This window comes from Marmota flaviventris, chromosome 10, assembly GCF_047511675.1.
Source record: "Marmota flaviventris isolate mMarFla1 chromosome 10, mMarFla1.hap1, whole genome shotgun sequence".
Classification (NCBI taxonomy): domain Eukaryota; kingdom Metazoa; phylum Chordata; class Mammalia; order Rodentia; family Sciuridae; genus Marmota; species Marmota flaviventris.
This window is the reverse complement of record NC_092507.1, coordinates 57,452,895-57,474,303: the sequence shown is the minus strand read 5'-3', so window position 1 is coordinate 57,474,303 and position 21,409 is coordinate 57,452,895. Positions and strand designations below refer to the sequence as shown.

At 33.9% G+C, this 21,409-nt stretch overlaps 1 protein-coding gene across 2 annotated transcripts in view; it reads right to left on the bottom strand.

Annotated features, from left to right (window-relative positions):
- Positions 1–21,409, bottom strand: part of Lrrc7 (leucine rich repeat containing 7) — a 429,867-nt gene that overhangs the window by 287,929 nt on the left and 120,529 nt on the right. For both annotated transcript variants that reach the window (XM_027949501.3, XM_071618746.1), the window contains exon 3: positions 9,445–9,562. In XM_027949501.3, the coding sequence (XP_027805302.2) occupies positions 9,445–9,562 (118 nt within the window). The remainder of the gene's footprint in view (positions 1–9,444; positions 9,563–21,409) is intronic.

Genomic DNA, 21,409 nt, shown 5'->3' with positions numbered 1-21,409 from the left:
GACATTGCCCCCAAACCTGAGACAGGCTACACAATATCTGTGTGCAGGGAAGAAGCCACCATCTCTCTAGGTGGTGTTCCAAGGACAAAGGAAGGAAACATTTAGCAGCAGAAGTGCAGGGGTCTGCAGCTGAGAAAGCCGATTCCTGGCAGACCTGAGTATGGCTCGAAATACAGGCCCAGGAAACACACTCTGTACAACACAGAGTGTGCTTAAGTGACCAGAAGAAAATCAAACGTGGAGAGAGGTTTACATAGGGGACAACTGGTTGAGGAAACTCACTTAGCTTGACTTCTCCCCCTCTAATCTGACTGCTTGAAGGACCTGCTGGGAGAGACACATCTGCTTGGGAACTCAGAAGGGCAGGGGTGGGAGAGATTGTTTGGAGACTGAACTAGAGACCAGGAAATGTGAGTTCTACAGGTGACATAGGAGACTAAGAATTGGCTCCCCTACTATACAAGTGGAACCCAGGGGAGATCCCTGGGGTAAAGCCTTCCAGTGTGGACCAACAATTACTGGGCCCTGGAGATGCATTTATTTAAAATCTCAAGACCAACTGGCATTCAGAGAAGAGCCTAGAGCTCACCTAAGCCTAAATCTTTAATCAGATTACCTTTCTCACTCCAGTAAGCCAGAGAGTGGAACATCACACTCCAGAAGACTCCAACTACAACTGCTGAGAAGAGAAGCTGAATCTTTTGAACTCCAACAGAAAGAATTCTTTAACTTTTCATCAAGATTTTTTTTCTTTTCTTTTTAAAATTCTTTTTCTCTGTTGAATTGTGATTTTGATGGCACATGGACATTTATACAGTTTCATATTTTTCTTTCTCATCTACCATTTTTGAAGCCAGTTATTTTATGTGGATTAGTTTTTTTTTTTTTTTTTGTGAACTAGGATGTTTGATTGGTATATTTTAGTTTTGCTTTGTATTTTATTTTTAATTTTTTTAAAAATTTTTACTTTGTGTATATTTTTCTCCTACCTGTTTCCCTTGATTCTCTCTTTTCTTATGCTAACAATCAACCTCTACGGTTCTTTCTTTCACTCTTCCTTTAATATTTTACTTCTGTCTTCTCTCCTATATCACTTTTGTTCTCACCCTATCCACCATTTGAAATTGTAAGCCATTTGGCAAACTTGCTGTTTTTATTAGAGTAACTGATCATACCATTTCTGTTTATTGTGATAATTAACATTGTAAGTGTCACAGTAGAAACTATTTGGTTTAATGTTATAAATCGTTTGCATTGATTGTTGTTATTATTTGTCTCCCACTAAACAGTGAGGTACTGGAAACCTTCAGGAACACTATAAGTCCAAGGGTATAGAAACTCTACTGCCTCAGATCCATATTATTAGATGGGTAGACATACAAACAACATGAAAAATCAAGGGAACAAATAACCCTAAGCAAATCAATATACTCCAATAATAGAATCTAAGCACATCACAGTGGAAGAAATGACAGATAAGGAGTTTAGAATGTATATAGTTAAACTGATCTACAAAGTAAAGGATGATGGGGCTGGAGTTGTAGCTTAGTGGTGGAGTGCTTGCCTCGCAGGTGGAAGACACTGGATTAGATCCTCAGCTCAGCACCACACAAAAATAAAACAAAGGTATTGTATCCTTCTACAACTAAAAAAAAAAGGATAATGTAAGAGAGCAAATATAGGTAGCAAAAGATGAATTCAATAAAGAGATAAAGATTCTAAAATAAAAATCAAACAGAAATCCTCAAAATGAAGAAAACAATAAACCAAATTAAAAATTCAATGAAAAGCATCACCAACAAACTAGACCACTTGGAAGACAGAACCTCAGACAACGAAGACAAAATATATAATCTTGAAAATACAGTTGGCCACAGAGAGAAGATGTTAAGAAACCATGAACAGAACTTCCAGGAATTATGAGATAACATGAAAAGATCAAATTTAATATTTATCAGGATAGATGAAGGTATGGAGATACAAACCAAAGAAATGCATAATCTTTTCAATGAAATAATATCAAAATTTCCCTAATCTAAAAAAATGAAATGGAAAATCAAATACAAGAGGCTTACAGGACCCCAAGTGCACAAAATTACAACAGACTCATATCAAGTCATACTATAATGAAAATGCCTAGCATAAAGATAGAATTTTAAAGGATTCAAGAGAAAAATATCAGATTACATACAGGGGGAAACCAATATGGATCTTTGGTGATTTCTCAACCTAGACATTCAAAGCTAAGAGATTCTGGTATGATATATACCAAGCTTTTAAAGAAAATGGATGCCAACCAAGAATTCTATATCCAGCAAAATGAAGCGTCAGATTTGAAGATGAAAAACAAACCTTATATGCTAGACAAAAATAAAAATAATTTGCAACTAGAAAGCCTGTATTACAGAATATTCTGAACAAAATACTCCATGAAGATGAAATGAAAAAAAAAAAAAGTAGAAACCAGAAAAGGGAGGAACTACTAAAGGAATAGTCAAAGGAGAAAGTAATACAAATTAAAAACTAGAAATAAACCAAAATGACTGGGAATACAAATCATATCTTAATAATAACCTTGTATGTTAATGGCCTAAACTCATCAGTCAAAAGACATAGACTGGCAGACTGGATTAAAAAAACAATACCCAGCAATATGCTGTCTCCAAGAGACTCACCTCATAGGCAAAGACATCCACTGACTTAAGATAAAAGGATGGGAAAAAGCATATGACTCACATGGATCATGTAAACAAGAAGGGGATTCTATCCTCATAACAGATAAAGTGGCCTTCAAGCCTAAGTTAATCAGAAGGGTCAATGAAGGACATTTCATACTGCTTAAGGGAATTATATATCAGCAAGATGTAACAATCATAAATATTTATGCCCCCAAAATGAAACATCTATATACATCAAACAAACCCTTCTCAATTTCAAGACTCAAATAGACCACAACACAATAATACTGGGTGATTTTAACACACCTCTCTCACTACTGTGTAGATCCTGTAAACAAAAACTAAACAAAGAAACTATAGAACTAAATAATACAATCAATAATTTAGACTTAACAGACGTATATAAAATATTTCATCCATCAATTAATGAATGGTCTTTCTTCTCAACAGCACATGGATCCTTCTCTAAAATAGACCATATATTATGCCACAAAGCAACTCTTAGCAAATACAAAAAATTATAGATAATACGCTGCACTCTATCCGATCATAAAGGAATGAAATTAGAAATCAATGATAGAATAAAAAGTAGAAGCTACTCTAACACCTGGAGACTAAATAATACACTACTGAATGATGAATGGATAGTACAAGAAATCAGGGATAAAATAAAAAAAAATACTTAGAGGTAAATGAGAATAGGGACACAATATATCAAGATCTCTGGGACACCATGAAGGCAGTGCTAAGAGGAAAGTTCACTGCATTGAGCTCATTAATTAAAAGAATAGAAAGTCAACAAATAATGACCTAAAATTATACCTCAAAGTCCTGGAAAAAGACAAACAAAAGTCCTAGAAAAAAATCAACCACCAAAAGCAGTAGAAGAGAGGTAATAATTAAAATCAGAGCTAAAATCAATGAAATTGAAACAAAGAAATTTAAAAAAATAACCAAACAAAAAGTTGGTTCTTTGAAAAAATACATTAAAATTGATAAACCCTTATCCATGTTAACAAAGAAAAGGAGATAAAAAACTCAAATTACTAAAATTTGTGATAAAAACAGAAATATTAAGATAGATACTACTGAAATAAGAAAATAATCGGAAATTATTTAGAAAATTTATACTCCAATAAAACAGAAAATATTGAAGACACTGACAAATTTCTAGAGACATATGAACTATCTAAACAAAATCAGGAGGACATAATCAATTTAAACAGATCAATCTCAAACAATGAAATAGAGGATACCATCAAAAACCTACCAACAAAGAAAAGCCCAGGACCAAATGAATTTTCAGCCAAATTCTACAAGAACTTCGAAGAAGAATTAACAATAGTACTTCTCAAATTTTATCATGAAATGGAAAGGAGGGAACCCTTCCAAACTCCTTCTATGAAGCTAGTATCACCCTGATACCAAAACCAAACAAAGAAACATCAAGGAAATACAACTTCAGACCAATATCCCTGATGAACATAGATGTAAGAATTCTGGATAAAATTATGGAAAATCACATGCAGAAACATATGAAAAAGATTATGTACCACGATCAAGTGGGGTTCTTCCCAGGATGCAACGTGGGTTGAATTTATAGAAATCAATAAACAAAATGAATCACATCAGTAGGTTTAAAGACAAGAATCATATGATCATCTTAACAGATGCAGAGAAAGCATTTGACAAAACACAGTACCCCTTTATGTTCAGAAACTAGTAAAACTAGGGATAGTAGGAACATCCCTCAACATTGTAAAAGCTATCTATGCTAAACCCAAGGGCAACATCATTCTAAATGGAGGAAAATTGAAATCATTTCCTTTAAAACCTGGAACAACAAAAGGCTGCCTTCTTTCACCAATTTTATTCAATAATTTCCTTGAAACTCTAGCCAGCGTAATTAGACAGAAGAAAGAAATTAAAGAGATACAAATAGGAAAAGAAGAACTCAAACTATCACTATTGGCAGAGGACATGATTCTATATTTAGAAGATCAAAAAAATTCCATTAGAAAACTTCTAGAACTAATAAATGAATTCAGCAAAGTAGCAGGCTATAAAATTAACACCCATAAATACATGTGTTCCTATACATCAATGATGATTCTACTGAAAGAGAAATTAGAAAAACTACCCCGTTCACAATAGCCTCAAAAAAAAAAAAAAATTGGGGGAATCAAATTTAACAAAAACCCTCTACAATACAAACTACAGAACACTAAAAAAAGAAATTAAAGAAGACTTTTAAAGATGGAAAGATCTCCAATGCTCCTGGATAGGCAGGATTAACATTCTCAAAATGGCCATACTACCAAAAGCATTATATAGATTTAATGCAATTCCTATTAAAATTCCAATGACATTCTTCATAGAAATAGAAGCAATCATGAAATTCATTTGGAAAAATAAGAGACCCAGAATATTCAAACCAATTTTTAGCAAGAAAATTGAAGCGGGAGGCATCACAATACCAGAGCTTAAACTATAGTAAACAGCAATAATAACAAAAAATGGCATGGTATTGGTACCAAAACAGATATGTAGACCAGTGGTACAGAATTGAAGACACAGAGACAAACCCACATAAATAAGTTTTCTCATACTGGACAAAGATCCCCAAAACATCCATTGGAGAAAACATAGCCTCTTTAAGAAATGGTGCTAGGAAAACTGAAAATTCATATGTAGCAAAATGAAATTAAACCCCTCTCTCTCACACTACATAAAAATCAACTCAAAGTGAATCAAGGACTTAGACACTAGAACAGAGAACCTACTCCTAATAGAGGAAAAAGGAGGCCCAAATTTCCACCATGTCTAGCTTAGGAATTGACTTCCTTAATAAGACTTTTTTTTTTTTTTTAAAGAGAGAGATAGATTGGGGGGGGGGGAGAGAGAGAGAGAGAGAGAGAGAGAGAGAGAGAGAGAGAGAGAGAGAGAGAGAGAGAATTTTTTAATATTTATTTTTTAGTTATTGGCGGACACAACATCTTTGTATGTGGTGCTGAGGATCAAACCCGGGCCGCATGCATGCCAGGCGAGCGCGCTACCACTTGAGCCACATCCCCAGCCCCTCCTTAATAAGACTTCTAAAGTGCAAGATGCAAAATCAAGAATCAATAAATGGGGGTTGGGGATATAGCTCAGTTGGTAGAGTGCTTGCCTCAAATGCACAAACCACTGGGTTCAATCCCCAGCACTACGAAAAAAAAAAAAAAAAAGAATCAATGGGATAGAAACAATCAATAATGAGAAGAGAGAGCCTACAGAATGAAGAATATCTTTACCACATACACCTCAGATAGAGGATTAATCTCCAGGATATATAAAGGACTGAAAAAAATTAATACCAAAAAAACAAATAACAATCAAGAAATAGGCCAAGTAACTGAACAAACACCTCACAAAAGAAAAATATAATCAAAATCAACAAATATAAGAAAAAAAATGTTCAATCTCTAACAATTAGAGAAATGCAAATCAAAACTGCACTGAGATTTTATCTTACTGCAGTCAGAATGGCAACCATAAATAAAAGCAAAAATAAATCTTGGTAAGGCTTTGGGGGAAAAAGTACACTCATACATTGCTCTTGGGACTGCAAATTGGTGCAACCACTATGTGAAGCAGTATGAAGATTTCCTCAGAAAACTTGGAATTGAACCTCTGTTTGACTCAGTCATTCCATTCCTTGATTTATACCCAAAGGACTAGAAATCAGCATAGTGACACAGCTACACCAATATTTATAGCAGCTCAATTCACAATAGTCAGGCTTTGGAACCAACCTAGGTGCCCTTCAACAGATGAATGGTTTAAGAAAATGTGGTATATAAACATAATGGAATATTACTTGGCCTTAAGGAAGAATGAAATTATGGCATTTGCTAGTAAATGGATAGAAATGGAGAATATTGTGCTGAGTGAAATAAGCCAATTCCAAAGAACCAAAGGCCAAATATTTTCTCTGAATGTGGATGCTAATTAACACTAAGATAAGAGGGACAAATAGAAGTACTTTGGTTATACAGAGGGGGGAAAAGAAGGGGAGGAGGTATGGAGGTAGGAATGATAGTAGAATATATTGGAAATCATCACCCTATGTGTATATAATGATTACATGTGTAACTACATCATGTACAACCCCAAAATAAGAAGTTATATTCCATTTATGTATGATATGTCAAAATGCATTCTACTGCCATGTATAACTAATTAAAACAAATTAGAAAAATTAAAAATAAAAAAATGCCAATTTTTCAAGAGTATTATGTTTATCTTTGGTGACACGTTTTTCTCATTCTTTTTAAAAATCAGATAACTTTTTATTTGCTTGAATAATCTGGCTGATTCTGCATTAAGATCAAGGGCTGTGGTATTTGGCAATATGATATTTTTTAGAAATCATAATCTTAAAGTAGACTTTATGTATGAATATATATAAATACATAGGTAGGAACAATTGTCATGAAAGTGCAGAAATACCAGTCCATACACATATGTGGACTACTCTTAAATCTAAAAGTAAATATATTCTTAAAAGAAGAGACAAATATATCTATTCTTAAAAGAATAATAGTAGGGTCTAGGGTTATAGCTCAGCAGCAGAGTGCTTGCCTCTTACATGTGAGGCACTGGGTTTGATCCTCAGCAACACACACACACACACACACACACACACACAAAGAATAATAGTAGATGTGAGGTCATCTTTCAATTGGTGAAAGTCTAATTGCTGTTCTCTCTATATACATGCATATAGTCCTATGATTATCTTCCTGAAAAAAATCTCTAAGTGGTGAGTTAAGTTGGTGTAGAAAGATATTTGTATCCTTTGTTTATACTCTTATTACCACTTTCAAACAAAATGATATTTTCTATTTAGATGCAACCCTGTTTCAGGGAAATCTACAGGCTATATCTTATACTTGAATTCTTTTCTAGCAGTTTTAATTAATCTTTCATTCCCTAAGAATGTATAATTGCAATTTGTGCTATGTAATTAAGTACTTCATTGGATAGCATTGTTGATATCACTGATTACTTACGTGTGTCAATCTGATCTCTCCCCCCTCACCTATGACAGTGAAAACTTCTCGATGATTCTCAACCATTTCTTCATTAATTCATTCAATACAAATTTATTGAGCTCCTAAATGTGTTACATACTCTTTTAGGCACTGGGAATACAGTGGAATACATAGCAAGAATAACAAAAACTTGGATCATCACTGAATTTTAATTTTACTAAGGTGAGTCCACATGATATGTAAGTATTTTAAATACATGGGACATCAATTTCTCAGGTGGGAAAAAGAAATATAACCAAGAAAGGGGGATGGGTGTGCTTTTAGTGGATAATAACAGCTGCATCTTACTTTAAACAGGATGGTCAGGGAAGGCTTGACCCTTTAAGCAAAGGCCTGACAATGTTAGAGGAATGTGCAATGCCGATATCTTTGCAGGAGTGCTCCTGGCAGAATAAAGAGGGACAAGGCCACTGGGATACTATCATGGAGCTCTGTGTAGCATCAGATTCCTCAGGGATATCATATTTCATGTGACTAGGGAATTTTTTTTTTCTGGTGGTCTTTTTAACAAAACAGTTTCTAATTTACCTAGACTATCAAGCCAGTTTTTCCTAACTTCTGTTGATGCTGTCTGAGCTTGGTTATAGTGATATGGAACCATCCTTAACCACATGGAATATATTACATCCTTTTTATATTCATATCCTTACATTAAAAATATCTTTACACACACCTGCTTATTTAATAATCTATAATCACTTGTTCAATGTCTAAGTCACTTACTAGAACATAAGCTTCCTGAGGGCAGCGACCTGTTTTGTTCATGTCTAGCCCTTGGCACCAAGCATACTGACTGAAATACCCTCAGCACTACTTGCTCAAGTGCACACAAGCACAAAGTTTAACTGGCAAAGTTAACGCTGAACAGGTCATGTTTCATATCTTCATAATGCCTAGATATAACCCCTGTGACTGATCATTGCTTTATTCTCATAAAAAGGAGAGCTGAAATCATTTGGAGATAAATGATAAATTAATAAAGTTGCAGAAGGCTTTCTGAAGACGAAACTTCCCTTCCATGAATACAGTAAATATCATTAACATGAATATCAACATGAGCATCATTATCATCAAAAACACCAGGTATACAAGTTTGGTCAAATATACAACAAATACTATTAAGCCCTGGTTATTTACTGGGAACATCTCTGTTTGTGCTACATCTTGTAAAACAAAAGAGAAAAGTCCCTCCCACCACATGATGAAGTTTACAGTGGGGGTCAGAAGGTGATAGACAATTAGCATAGTAAATGAGTCAATTATACAATATTGTGAGGAGATTAAAGATAGGGGAAAGTGTGGAGCCCAGTAAGAGAAATTGAGAGTATGAATTCATGTAGGGTAGAAAGTAGGCTTTGTTAAGTAGGTAATATTTGAAAACTGTTAGAAATATTCTGAGAATGAGGGGAAGAAGTAATGAAGTGGCAGAAGAATATTCTCAATGAGACATCACATGTCTGAATTCAGAGAGAAAAGGCCTGAGTATTTCAGACACATTGGTAAAACAAGAGAGAGGCTCTCTGTCTTTGCATTATAATTTAAAATTTAATTTTTTAAAAAAAATTAACTTATAGTTTTAACAAAATCAAAGAAAAAGTTATTTTATGTCATTTACAACAAAAAAATCACATTTTCAATAAAATCAAGATATTTGTAGATGAGAATCTTACCATTTTTACTGATGTCGAGTTCTTTAAGATTAACTAAACTAGCAATTGAGGTTGGCAGACTTGAAAGGTCATTATCAGGAATACTTAGTTTTCGTAGAGCTTGACAGTTGAACAATTGCTGAAACAGAAAATAATCATTTATTAGATCACAATTTGGTCAAGTCCATCATACATAAACTTAGTAACAAAATTCAAGGCACGATTTTTATCAATGCAGTAGTAAAAAAGCCAGCTATAAAAACTTGACTTTCTCTCATACCCGTGTTCTTGTTTTCACAGTGGTTTCACGTTCTGTGTCCGTGTTCATGCCTCATTATTTTCTGCTATCCAGATGCAAAACCCCAAGTATTCCATTCTTTTCCCTTCTGTTTGCCCTTTACATTCAATTTGCTGCTGAATCCTACTTATTTCTTTTCTGTGGAAATAACTTCTGGCATCTATTTCTATTCCTGCAGCTACGAGGATTACCTCAATTCTCTTTTTGTGCAATCATGTTACATTTCATAAAGCATTACTTCCATTTCATCAGGTTGAACAGTTATTTATATGTCTTTGGTATCCCCCTACACTGCTTCATAATGAATGAAACATTTAACTTCTGATATTCGGTGAAAAAAATATCACTGGTGGTTAGTTCATTTTTTTGTATCAGACCAAAGTAGTAGGTGGGGAAGAGCCAGGTGCTAAAGAAATGGTTTTCAAATTCAGCATGCTATAATCACTAGTGGATGGAAGTGCTTGTTTAAAATGTGGATTCTCAGGCTCTACTCAAATAGGTACTAATACAGCAGGTCTGGGAAGGAGGTAGAAAAATGTTGGCAATTTTATCAAGTATACTGGTGATCTGAATATTTTAATGTAGGTATTTCTGGTACTATATTTTTGAAAATAATAAATTCAGTTTTTTAGCTTTGTCCAACTCATCTTGATGACTACAAGATATGAACAGCTGGGACAGAATTTTTATTCATTTCTGGAAGAATTATCTTAAGGAGATCTTTTTTGTTCGACACTTCTGTTTTGCTGCGTTTTCACAGATGACGTCTTTGGTATCCATGACTATACAATTGGCCCACAGTATATTTAACTACCACTTGCTCCTACAAGTAATTCATTATTTATGGGGAAAAATAATGTAGCACATGGTTGCTATTTTTTAACTCATTAGTTTTTAAAAAGTAGATTGTACTTGTTACATAAGATGAAATATGAAGTTTCTTACTTTGGGTTAGTCATTTTTGGCTCTTTACAGAGATTATCTGCAACATTTCATGTAATGTTAGGATTAATTTTCAATATCTTGTAAAGAAAGAAATGTTGTTGATTCTTTTTATAAAATCTCAAAAAGAAAATTTTAATGGGTACTTTGATGGACAGTTTCCACTAAATACTAATTTTCCTTCTAAAGAAACAGGAAAAGAGACGTCTACATACATAGTAAAAGTTAATTCAAATTTATTTACAGTCTTTACCATTTTGTTAGAACTGTTACATCTTCACCTACCTGCAATATGGTTAGTTATATATTCATGCACTTAAAAAATTAATTACCTCATCACTGATTTAGTGAGATGTACTAACCATTCTTTAGTCTGAGTATGCTAACCATTTTAAGCAATGTTTAGTCTTTTCTTTAGTTTAATGCTTTTCAAAACATAGCTTGTTTTTAAAATTGTTCCATTATCACAACTAAATTCTCAAATGCTCTTAAGGATTAGCAGAAGTCCCAGGGATCTTCAATTTTAAATGACGAGTCACATCAGGAACAAAAGATGTGGAAATTCCTGAACATGTTATAACAGAAAGAATCCAAGACCTATTTGGTATAGAAGTTAAAGAGGATCACATCTGGCATCTAATCAGTATGTTTTCAGTCTTTGCTTATCTGTTTATTACCTGGGCAATCCTGTGCAAGTTACATAACATTTCTGAAACCACCATTTTCCTTGCCTATACAATGGGAATAATAAATTACTTAACATGAAGAGTTATTGAGAAGATTAAATGAATTAATATATTTTAATAAATTCTAAGTCCTGCATTTCCCCATCCTAACATCTCTGATATTTGGAATGCTTTTTATGATTAAAAGTAAGTTATTTTTAAGGAGTACCTTTTTCTTTCTTTATATTATTATAAAAATGATGCATCCTATAATCAATAGACTTAGATATGATGAAATGTAAAATGTAATACTGTGGTTGGCCCATAGTAAAACTTGATAATTGTTAGAAATTAATGACATTTATATCCACAGATACAGTGGGACACCTTTATAGTAATCTACTTCTACTTCTTACTTGATAAGGAAGTTTTTGAGGCAGGAGGGTCATGCCTGATTCATCTTGGTATACACCTACTTCCCTTCTGTATACCAAGATGACTAGCCCAGTTTCTTATACAAAGTATGTGCTGAATAAATGTTTTTGAGAGCATGCACAGATAACTGAAGGGAAAATGAGAAAAGTGCTAAATTCTAGCTGACACAGTTTCCTTGGATGGGAAGCTTCAGAAAGGTAAACAATCTCAGCAGAGTCCACGTTTCATAAAGCTTCTTAATATGAGTGAAATTCTTAATATGAGTCATGGTGTCAACAAACTGGTAAAGAAATTAAGATGATAATTTAATGGCTTTTTCAATATTCAAGCTTTGAATGCAAATGAAGAATGATTCTGAAATAGCTGCAATTCTTCAGTATAGTAGAATATAACAAATATAATTAATAGCTAATTGAGCAACTAATGATTATGGTTTTCCTTTGCTAGTGATATCTCACAAAATAAAAGTATTTTGAGTCTTAAAACATTTAAATGTTAACGTGCTCTTTCTCTTTGACTAAAGGAAACAATTTAATCGAAGAAATTAGTTTGAGAAGCTATCAGTTTAAATTGCTGATTCTGAGTTAGACATTTAGACCTGAGGCACAAATAGATTTGTGTGTGTGTGTGTGTGTGTGTGTGTGTGTGTGTTTATGTGTGTGATAACCAAGACAAAAGAGAAAATCCCCAAACTTGAAAATAAAAATATTGGGGGCTAAAAATGTATATTCTAAAAGGTATTATTTCATTCATTCATTCACTCATTTATTTATTCATTCATTGATTCATAAAAAAAACCATTTAGAAATTAGGCAAAGTGCAAGGAACAAAAGTAATTAAGACTAAGCAGCTGAGCCCAGGTTCTTTCTGCTTTCACATTTAGACATAAATCTAAATACACTGTGAAAAACTACATTGGAGTAAATGGAATCACACAGGTAGGATATCAGCACAATTTGTGTAATGATGGTGCTTGAGCTGACTTTCGGAAGTATTCCCCGAAAAGCAATAAAAAACAGAGATCTCCCAAGTCAATATTAAGTTAGCCAGGTGAAGGATAAAGAGGAGACAATTTTACACTTGGTGTATCTGAAGACAATCCCAATTCAAAGAATATGTAACACAAACTTGTTTCAGATATTTACTAAATAGCATGAGGAGACTTAGATCTTGGGATGAATGCGCGCTAGCCTACAACATCTACATGCATTTAAAATATATTTACTGAATATCTGTTATATATCAGTATGCCTCCTCATGCCATATAAAAACAAACATAAATCTCCTCTGAAGGTATGAATTTTCAATTTAAGCCTTTATTTCCCAAAGTTCCAATAAACATAGGATCATTAAAAAATTGTTAAATGTATAATGAAATAATTGCATTGAGTGAGATGTTACAGGAAAACAAAGAATCAGGCCTATAAACAAAACAGATATTAAAATTACAGAGCATAAAATGAAAAATTCAGTGTTCTATAGCACAATAGGTAATTATAGTCAATTAGTGACATATTTCAAAATAAGTAGAAAAGAAGAATTCAAAGCTTCCCAACACATAAAAATGATAAATGTTAAAGGAGATGAAAATGCTAATTACCCTGATTTGATCATTATATATTCTAATTGAATAATCTTACAATACCCCATACATATGTACAAATATTATGTGTCAACTAAAAAAAATAAATTTAGAAAAATTTTAAAAACTTAGAGCTGATTTTTCAACACCAATTAAAGCAGAAATTCATTAGATGCTATCCCTAAATTACCGAGAGTAAAGAATCTTATATTTACAGGTATCTTTTTTTTTAATAAAAAGAGCAAAAATCAACATTTCAGAAAGACAAACTGAGTTTACCACCATGAGACTTGTACTACAGCTGCCAAAAGATGCCTTTTATTGAGAAGGAAATGATCCCAAATGAGAGGTCTGACAGAAGAAATGTCAATAAAATTTAAAAACACGAAAAAAGGAAAATGTGTGGTTAAATCTAAACAAATGCTAGCTATATAAGACAACAATAAAATAGCTAATTATTGGATTAAAAAAATCAATGTAGAACTAAAATTCTGAAAAACAAATGTACATTTATCAGGAGAAAGATAATTAGATTAAAAACATTTCTCTGATTTTTCCAATTTTGGGAGAGGAGGGTATGTATTCACTCAAATATGTGAGTCAAGTTAAAGAAGTGTGTTTAAGCCTGCACAGTAGTGCATGCCTGTAATCCCAAAGGCTCTGAAAGTGAGCAGGAGGATTGAGAGTTCAAAGCTCGCCTCAGCATTAAGCAACTCAGTGAGACCCTATCTCTAAATAAAATACTAAAAATAGAGCTGGGGACATGGCTCTTGGCCAAGTGCCCCTGAGTTCAATCCCTAGTACCAAAACAAAACAAAACAACAACAACAAAAAAAGAGTATTTTAAAATTTGTAGAATGACAACTAAAAAAAATAGAAATAAAGTTATGATTTCCTTATTAGAAGAGATAAGGAGAAAAAAAGATCTTTAATAAATATAATAGAAAAATATAAGACTTAGAATGAGATGGATAAAAATGAAAAATAATAGTGAGATAAATTAATACAAATATATCAATAATTGCCATCAATAAGTATGGGTTAATCTCTCCAGTTAATTAATAGGATTTCAGCAAAGTGGATTAAAACTAAAAATAATCAAGCTATATGCTATTCTCAGTGGTACATTAAAACTTAATGAGATTATTCTAATAGACTCATATAGAACAGTGACTCAGCTGCTATAGAATACTTTTTTAAAAATGGAAAATTTGCAGTTGACTGTGTACTAGATGTAAAGAAGTCTCAATAAACTTCACAGGCTTAATATCAAAAAGAACACATATTGGGGGCTGAGGCTGTGGCTCAGTGGTAGAGGGCTTGCCTAGCATGTGTGAGGCCCTGATTTCGATTCTCAGTACCACATATAAACATATAAATAAATAAAGGTCCCTCAAAAACGAATAAAACTATTTTTTAAAAAAAGAACATATATTGGTAAAAATGCAACTGAATCATATATTTTTTTATGCAGAAGACAACTTTTAAACATTTAAGATATTGACAAATATTTAAAAACTAAAATTTAACAATTCATACACCAAAGAAGAAATGACAAAGAAAATTACAAAGTACAAATAAATAGCGAATATTAATATTAAAAATGACAGAATATAGGAAGAATAACTGATGACAAATTTGCAGCCTTCAATACTTATATTAGAAAAGATAAGAAGCTGAAAATGAATGAAGTAAGCATTCAGCTGAAGAAGGCAGAAAATAGGCAACAGAATAAAGCTAAAGAATTAGAAAGGAGGAGGTCATAAAGAAAGGAGCCCATCGTAACAGTTTGTGAAGAGGAGGGGCAGGGGGACTGAAACAGCTGCAGAAATACGGAAGAAAGCCAAGGACATTCCTGGTCCAAGGACAGGAATGAAGTCCTTTTGGGTCATTGTTTATATCTTATGATTGTTTTGTCCTTTTTACATTTTTCTAGTGAAATGTGCTTACACAAGAGTGCATATAACAAGAATGTTCTTTTAAAATCCTGGTAATAAAGACTCCTATTTATCCATTCATATGATTCTCCTATTAATACTTCTCTGTCTCCTTTTTGTCATCCCATGGAGAGGCAACCCAATTTTGAATATTTTGAATTTTATTTTACATATCCCCTTACTTTTCTCCATACTTTTATCAGAGGTCTGGTAATCCCCAAAATATAGACTTCCTAGATTTGTTTAGATTTATATTTGTATGGATGGGATAATCATGTATGCTCTCTTCTACAACTTTTCTTTTTAATTCAATTGTATGTGATTAACATTATTCCACATTGATGTAAATAACATTCATTCACTTTTTACTACTTTATTCATCTTATAACACAACTTCTTTACACACTGTAGTGTTCACAGGTATTTTGGGGGGTTGTTTCCAGTTTTTTCTCTGACCTGCTGCCTGGAATAGTTTTACATACAGTTGCTAGTGCACACATCCAAAAGCTTCCCTGAGTAGTTAGATACATGTTCAAATTCATCAAGTAATGGAAATTGTTTTCTCAAGTGGCCATAATTGTTTAAATTTTCACCCGTAAGGATGAGAATTCAATCTCTCCATACCATTTTTAAAATTTGGTATTTAAATATTATTTCAATTTTTTCTAATCTCTCTGTGGTGTTTAAAATGTAACACATTTTGCCTAATTACTAATAAAGTTGATCACCCTTCCTTGTTTCATTAATTTGAAAGAGTTCATCACATATTCTGGATACTAATTCTTTGACAGTTCTTTCAATATATGGCTAGTTTTTCAATTTTTTTAATGGTATCTTTTGATGGTGACTTTTATGATAGTCAATTTTACCTTTCAGTTTTAATTTGCTCAGATATCCAACTTCTTTTCTTCTAAAAGCTTCATTGTTTTAATTTGACCCATCTGGAATTCATTTTTGTGAATGATTTGAAGTAATCCATTCTTTCCCCCCTTATAGATGACCAGTTGTTCCAGCATCCTTTTAAAACAATCCATCATTTTCCCACTGATTTGCAAAGCAAGTTTTTTGTATGTCCGATTTCCACATAAATATGGGTCAGTTTCTGGATCTTCTATTTCTAGTCCACTGGTCTGTTCGTCTATTCTCTCCTATTCTAGCTGGGTCACCAGAATGCTGTGACTGTGGCCTGTGTTTGTGCTGGAGAAGAATAGGGAAGAAATATGAGAAAATGTTCAAGAAGGAAGAGTTCAACCAGCTTCTGAGAGAGGGGTAGTGCAGCAGTCTGGCTGGGCACAAATCAGGAGCCACTGAAGCAGGAACAAACTTTATTTTTAAACTGCAGGAAAACACTTCACACAGCTCCCGGGGAATCCTCCCGAACGCGCGGAACCCCCAGCCGGAACTATCTCTCCCGGAAATCCCTCCTCCTGCACTTCCCCAACCAATGGGAACTCTCGGGGAATCCCCGGAAATCCCCACGAGAACTCCAAAATAGTGCGAGAACTCAAAAGTTGCGGCAGAGGCGCCTGTCAATCAATACTGTTGGCAAAATGCCAGGGGCCATACAGACTCAGCCGTGGCTCTCAGCAGGGTAGTTCCCTGAGCAGAAAGCTGGAAGGGGAGGAGGGGAAGTTGCTGGAGGAGAAAAAGCACAGATACCTTTCTATTAGAAATGACAAAAACATGCAAGTAGCTATATTCTAAACTTGTGATGAGAATGAAAAGATGTTATTCAGAATGTGAAAAGTGACAATCGACCAGGTTTATCCTGAAGGAAATATTTGGTGGTCATTTAAAATAATTTTTTTAGTAAATCTTACAAATACTCTCTCCAGAAAAATGTGTATGAGGACACACACACACATGTGTACACACACAAAACACACACAAATATACACATTTGCATGTAATTCTAGGGAGATTGTAAATCACCTCAATGCAACCCAGACTTGGGGATCTGTGGACTAGGTTAACAATTCTTGAGATCAGAGGTCACGACATAAACTTCTAGAAAAGAAAATGTAATTAGGTCCATTCTCTGCTCATAATTATTCAACAGCTCTCTGTTCTCTTCAGAAAAAAAATCCTTAGTTTGGCTTTCAAGGCCCTTTACCTTTCCAGTTTCTTCATTGCATTTCTTCTTGCAACTGTTCCTCAAACATCCTCCCCAACCCCCCGCCATCCTGCAAGACCACATCTGTAAGGTTTCCACACCTGCTCTGCTCTGCTGTGCCTTTGCCAGTGTCAGGTCTCCAGCTCTGGCTCTTTTCCTCCCCATCTTATCCCACACTCTGTCTTCCTCTTCTCCAAGCTTAGACCTTCAACATCTTGTACCTTCTTAGTAAATAGATGCTCTTCCATGGATGTTGCTGTGCAGGAGAATGCCATAATAGCAAGGTAGCAACAATTTCTTGAGTGTCTATTACATAGGGCAGGTCACTAAACTACACTGTACAATATTCCATCTGTAATTCTTACAACATTTCGAAGAAAGCATTATTATTCCTATTTTGAAAACTCAGCATTTATAAGGTCATAGAGCCAGCAAGGGCCAGAGCCAACATTTAAATTCAAATCTGTCTGGGTACAAAGCCACTTCCATATTTTCACATTTCTTCAGTATCAGATCTGTTTTTTGGTAAAGAAAAGAGATAAGTGATAACAGTTGGGAGGAGACAGTGGCCAAGACAGGGAGAAGCAGCAAGCCATCATAGCATCTTAGGAGGGTTAGGGAAGAAGATTCCAAGTCAGTGACTACTAACAGCTAGGACTTAAAAAGAGAGTAAACGTGAGTATATGTTAGAGCACTTTGCTAAACCCACAAGGCTATACAAATGCAAACTACTATAGTTTGGTTTAGCATTTTATTATTATCTTTACACTCAGGCTTGGGAAATTAAGGACACTATAAATGTCATGAATATGAGTGGCTCTATGGTAAAGTGCAGTTCCGGGGGGTGATGGTGAATAAACTGTTTATTTTTCAATTTCAAGTACAAACATACAATTTATTTGTAAACTTTTATCATCATTATCATCATCATTATCATTCTGTGGTGCTGGGAATGAAATCTAGGGCCTCCAGCATGCTAGGCAAGCTCTGTACCCCTGAGCTACATCCTCAGCCCTGTCTGTGAATTTTCAAAAGATAAAATCTTTTCCTGAAATGTTTCACATAAAATCATAAATATTCAATAATTGTTGATGCCATATGTTGGCTCATGTGGATTTTACCAGGGAAAAGGACTAATTGTCTAATGAGTTGGCATCACTGAATGGCTGGTTTTCTGAGCAGTTCTCTTTTAAAATGTTCAGGCGATAGCATTTCCAAGTTCATGGAAAGCTATCTCAAAGAAAAAGATTTTTTTGTGCACATTACAATAAAATGCTTTAAAATTCTTTAGTTAACAAATCTTAATAGCTCCCTTTAAAAAAAGAGCCAACTCTTAGAAATATTGAAGTAAAAAAATGGTTTTATACATGTACTTGTTGAAATTGTGAACTTCTAATTTCTTTATTTTCTTCTTTCTTTTTTTTAAAGCATTTCTCATTGTCTTAGAAGGAAAAGACTATATCTTATTTATTGGAATAACAGCTATTGGATTGAAAATATAGCGTATAATGTATTGCCATCTTTCTTTCCTCTCTCCTTCTCTTTCAGCCTATCTCCTTCCTCCTTCTCTCTTTTCTTTCTTACTCTATTCTTTCCTTCCCATTTCCCTTTCTCTTAAACTGCTTCTGCTCAGCAACTCTTGAACACATATCCTTAGGGGAAAGCACAATGACAGGACTTAAAGATGAAATTTTAAAAATTCCATTCCTGGAGTGTATAGTCAACTAGTGGTTATAAATGCAGGAAAAAAATAACAGCTGTATATAGATTGTAAATAGAATACATACTATAACAGAGAAAGGAATTTAAAAAGTACATTTTATACCAAAAGGAACATCCCTAGACTTTGCCCTTAATCTAGAAAATTCCAATGTATGGATTTGTGTGCCTTCCCAAGCTATTTTACACCAGTCTTTCACATTAACATCCATCCCTTAAATACTCAAATATAAGGAAGGAACTTGTTCATATTTTTGTTTTTGAGAAACAATTGGCACCTGTGACCAAAATAGGTAGGTGGGAGACTGGGGGAGAAAAAGAGATGAAAAATAATAAATGTGTTAGGTAAGACATTAACAGTGGGTGTGATGAGAGAGATACAGTTAGGACAAATTAAGACTGGGTGCCAGTAGTATATGGACAGTCAGAGAAGTTAGGATTTTGTGGTCAGACAAGACCTTAGAGTCTTAGTAAGAGTGGTGGTGTAAGGCTGGTGTGGCAGGTGTGGGGCTGGACGAGTGCTGGTAGCATCAAATAAGGCTCAGCTATAGGAAAAGGGAAAAATTATGGTTCTTCTTAGTGCCTTTTAGCAATACTGAATGTGATGCAGAGAAGAATTCTTTGATTTCTTATAGAAAGATGGCAAGTATGATAAATACATGGGCATTTTATCATAGAACACAATAAATATCCCTGTTACTGTTTTAAAAATATAGATCTTTTCAATAACAATTTGTACAAAAATGTAGTTGAATCATTTTTCCCTTTTGGAAAAACAAGTTGTTTTTTAAACATTCCTCATTGTCTTAGAAGAAAAGGATTATATCTGATTTATTGGAATAAAAGACATTAATTTGAAAATATAGCATATAATACATTGTCATTCGTTTGCTATTCAGAAATCATTTGCATTTAAAAATTTAAAATGAAAATATTGTTTATTTTCCATATTTTTAATTATTTGATAGTAGCAAGCTAATAATTACATTCAGAAAGAAACAGAAAAAAGGAAAAGCTAAATGAAAATGCACACCTTTAGTTGTTCTAAATTTTGATCCACCTTCATTGTTTCTAGGCAATTTGGATGGATTTCTGATATAGCTATTAAGTTTAAGAGAGATGTGTACATGTGCATGTACAGGTATGACTTAGGGATTTTTCTTTTGGTTACTTTTTTACTAACTACTAATTGGCAAAATTTGTGGTTATTTGACATTTAATAAAATATTGGCTTTAAAATCTATCAGTGTGCTTGGTGTGTGAACAACTGGGCTGAATGGCATTTACTCTCGACTTTCATTTTAGTGCAAGCTGACTTTGCTTTTAAAAAATATCTTTCTGGGACCTAATCAGTTGTTAGTAACTAAAGGTCCAACTTTGCTGACTAGCCCTGTGAATGTTCATGAAGCAGGGAGAAGATGCTGGTGTTGTAACCAGTCTCTTCTCCATTGGTGGAAATAAGGGATAGATTGTAAGCTTTGGAATCACACAAATTTAGATTTGAAATTTGACTCCATCCTTAACTATGTTATCAAGAAAATTCCATTTTTTTTCTAAGGGTCAATTTCTTACTTAAAAACCCAATTAGTTTGTGTTCTAGTTTTCTCTATGGCAATGCGCTTCTGCTAGACAGACTTCCCTGCAAAGCAGGGTTAATTGTACCTCACTGTGTTTTCATATATTCTAGTGTATATATGTCTATAATCCACTTTGACAAAATCATATTCTAATATTTAAGCAACAAATATGTAGTGATAACATAACTTTGGACTAAAGTCTGTGTTATTTCCTGATGAAACAAAGTATAAATAGACCCACTCCCATGTTCTACTAGGGGAGGAATAGTATAGATGTTTTTCTCCTTCATCTTTGTTTCCCTGGAATAGAAGAAGCACCCAATAAATATGTGTTAAGTGAAAAATTACCATAGGTTTGGTAAATAAAATTGCAGCATTGTACAGATAGTCATATAGAGGCACAAGGAGAGTTAAATAACTGTGCTGAGGAGTGAAGTATGAAGGTTAAGGGAGGAAGGGACAGTTGAGATGAATTACAGAATGGCATACAGCAGAGGAAACAGCAGAAGCCCGGAGGCAAGAAGGAGGTCTATGTTTCAGCAACATTTCGGGCTTAGACAGTTGCCTGGTCATATTTACACTGGCAATGTATCATTGTTGGCTATGTGAAGAATAAAACGAGGAGAAAGTCTGCTTTAAAAACTGTCAATGAGACTGTTCCATTGATCTTCCAAGAGATAATGAGGAAAACTGATGAAATCTCAAGGGAGAGTGGAGA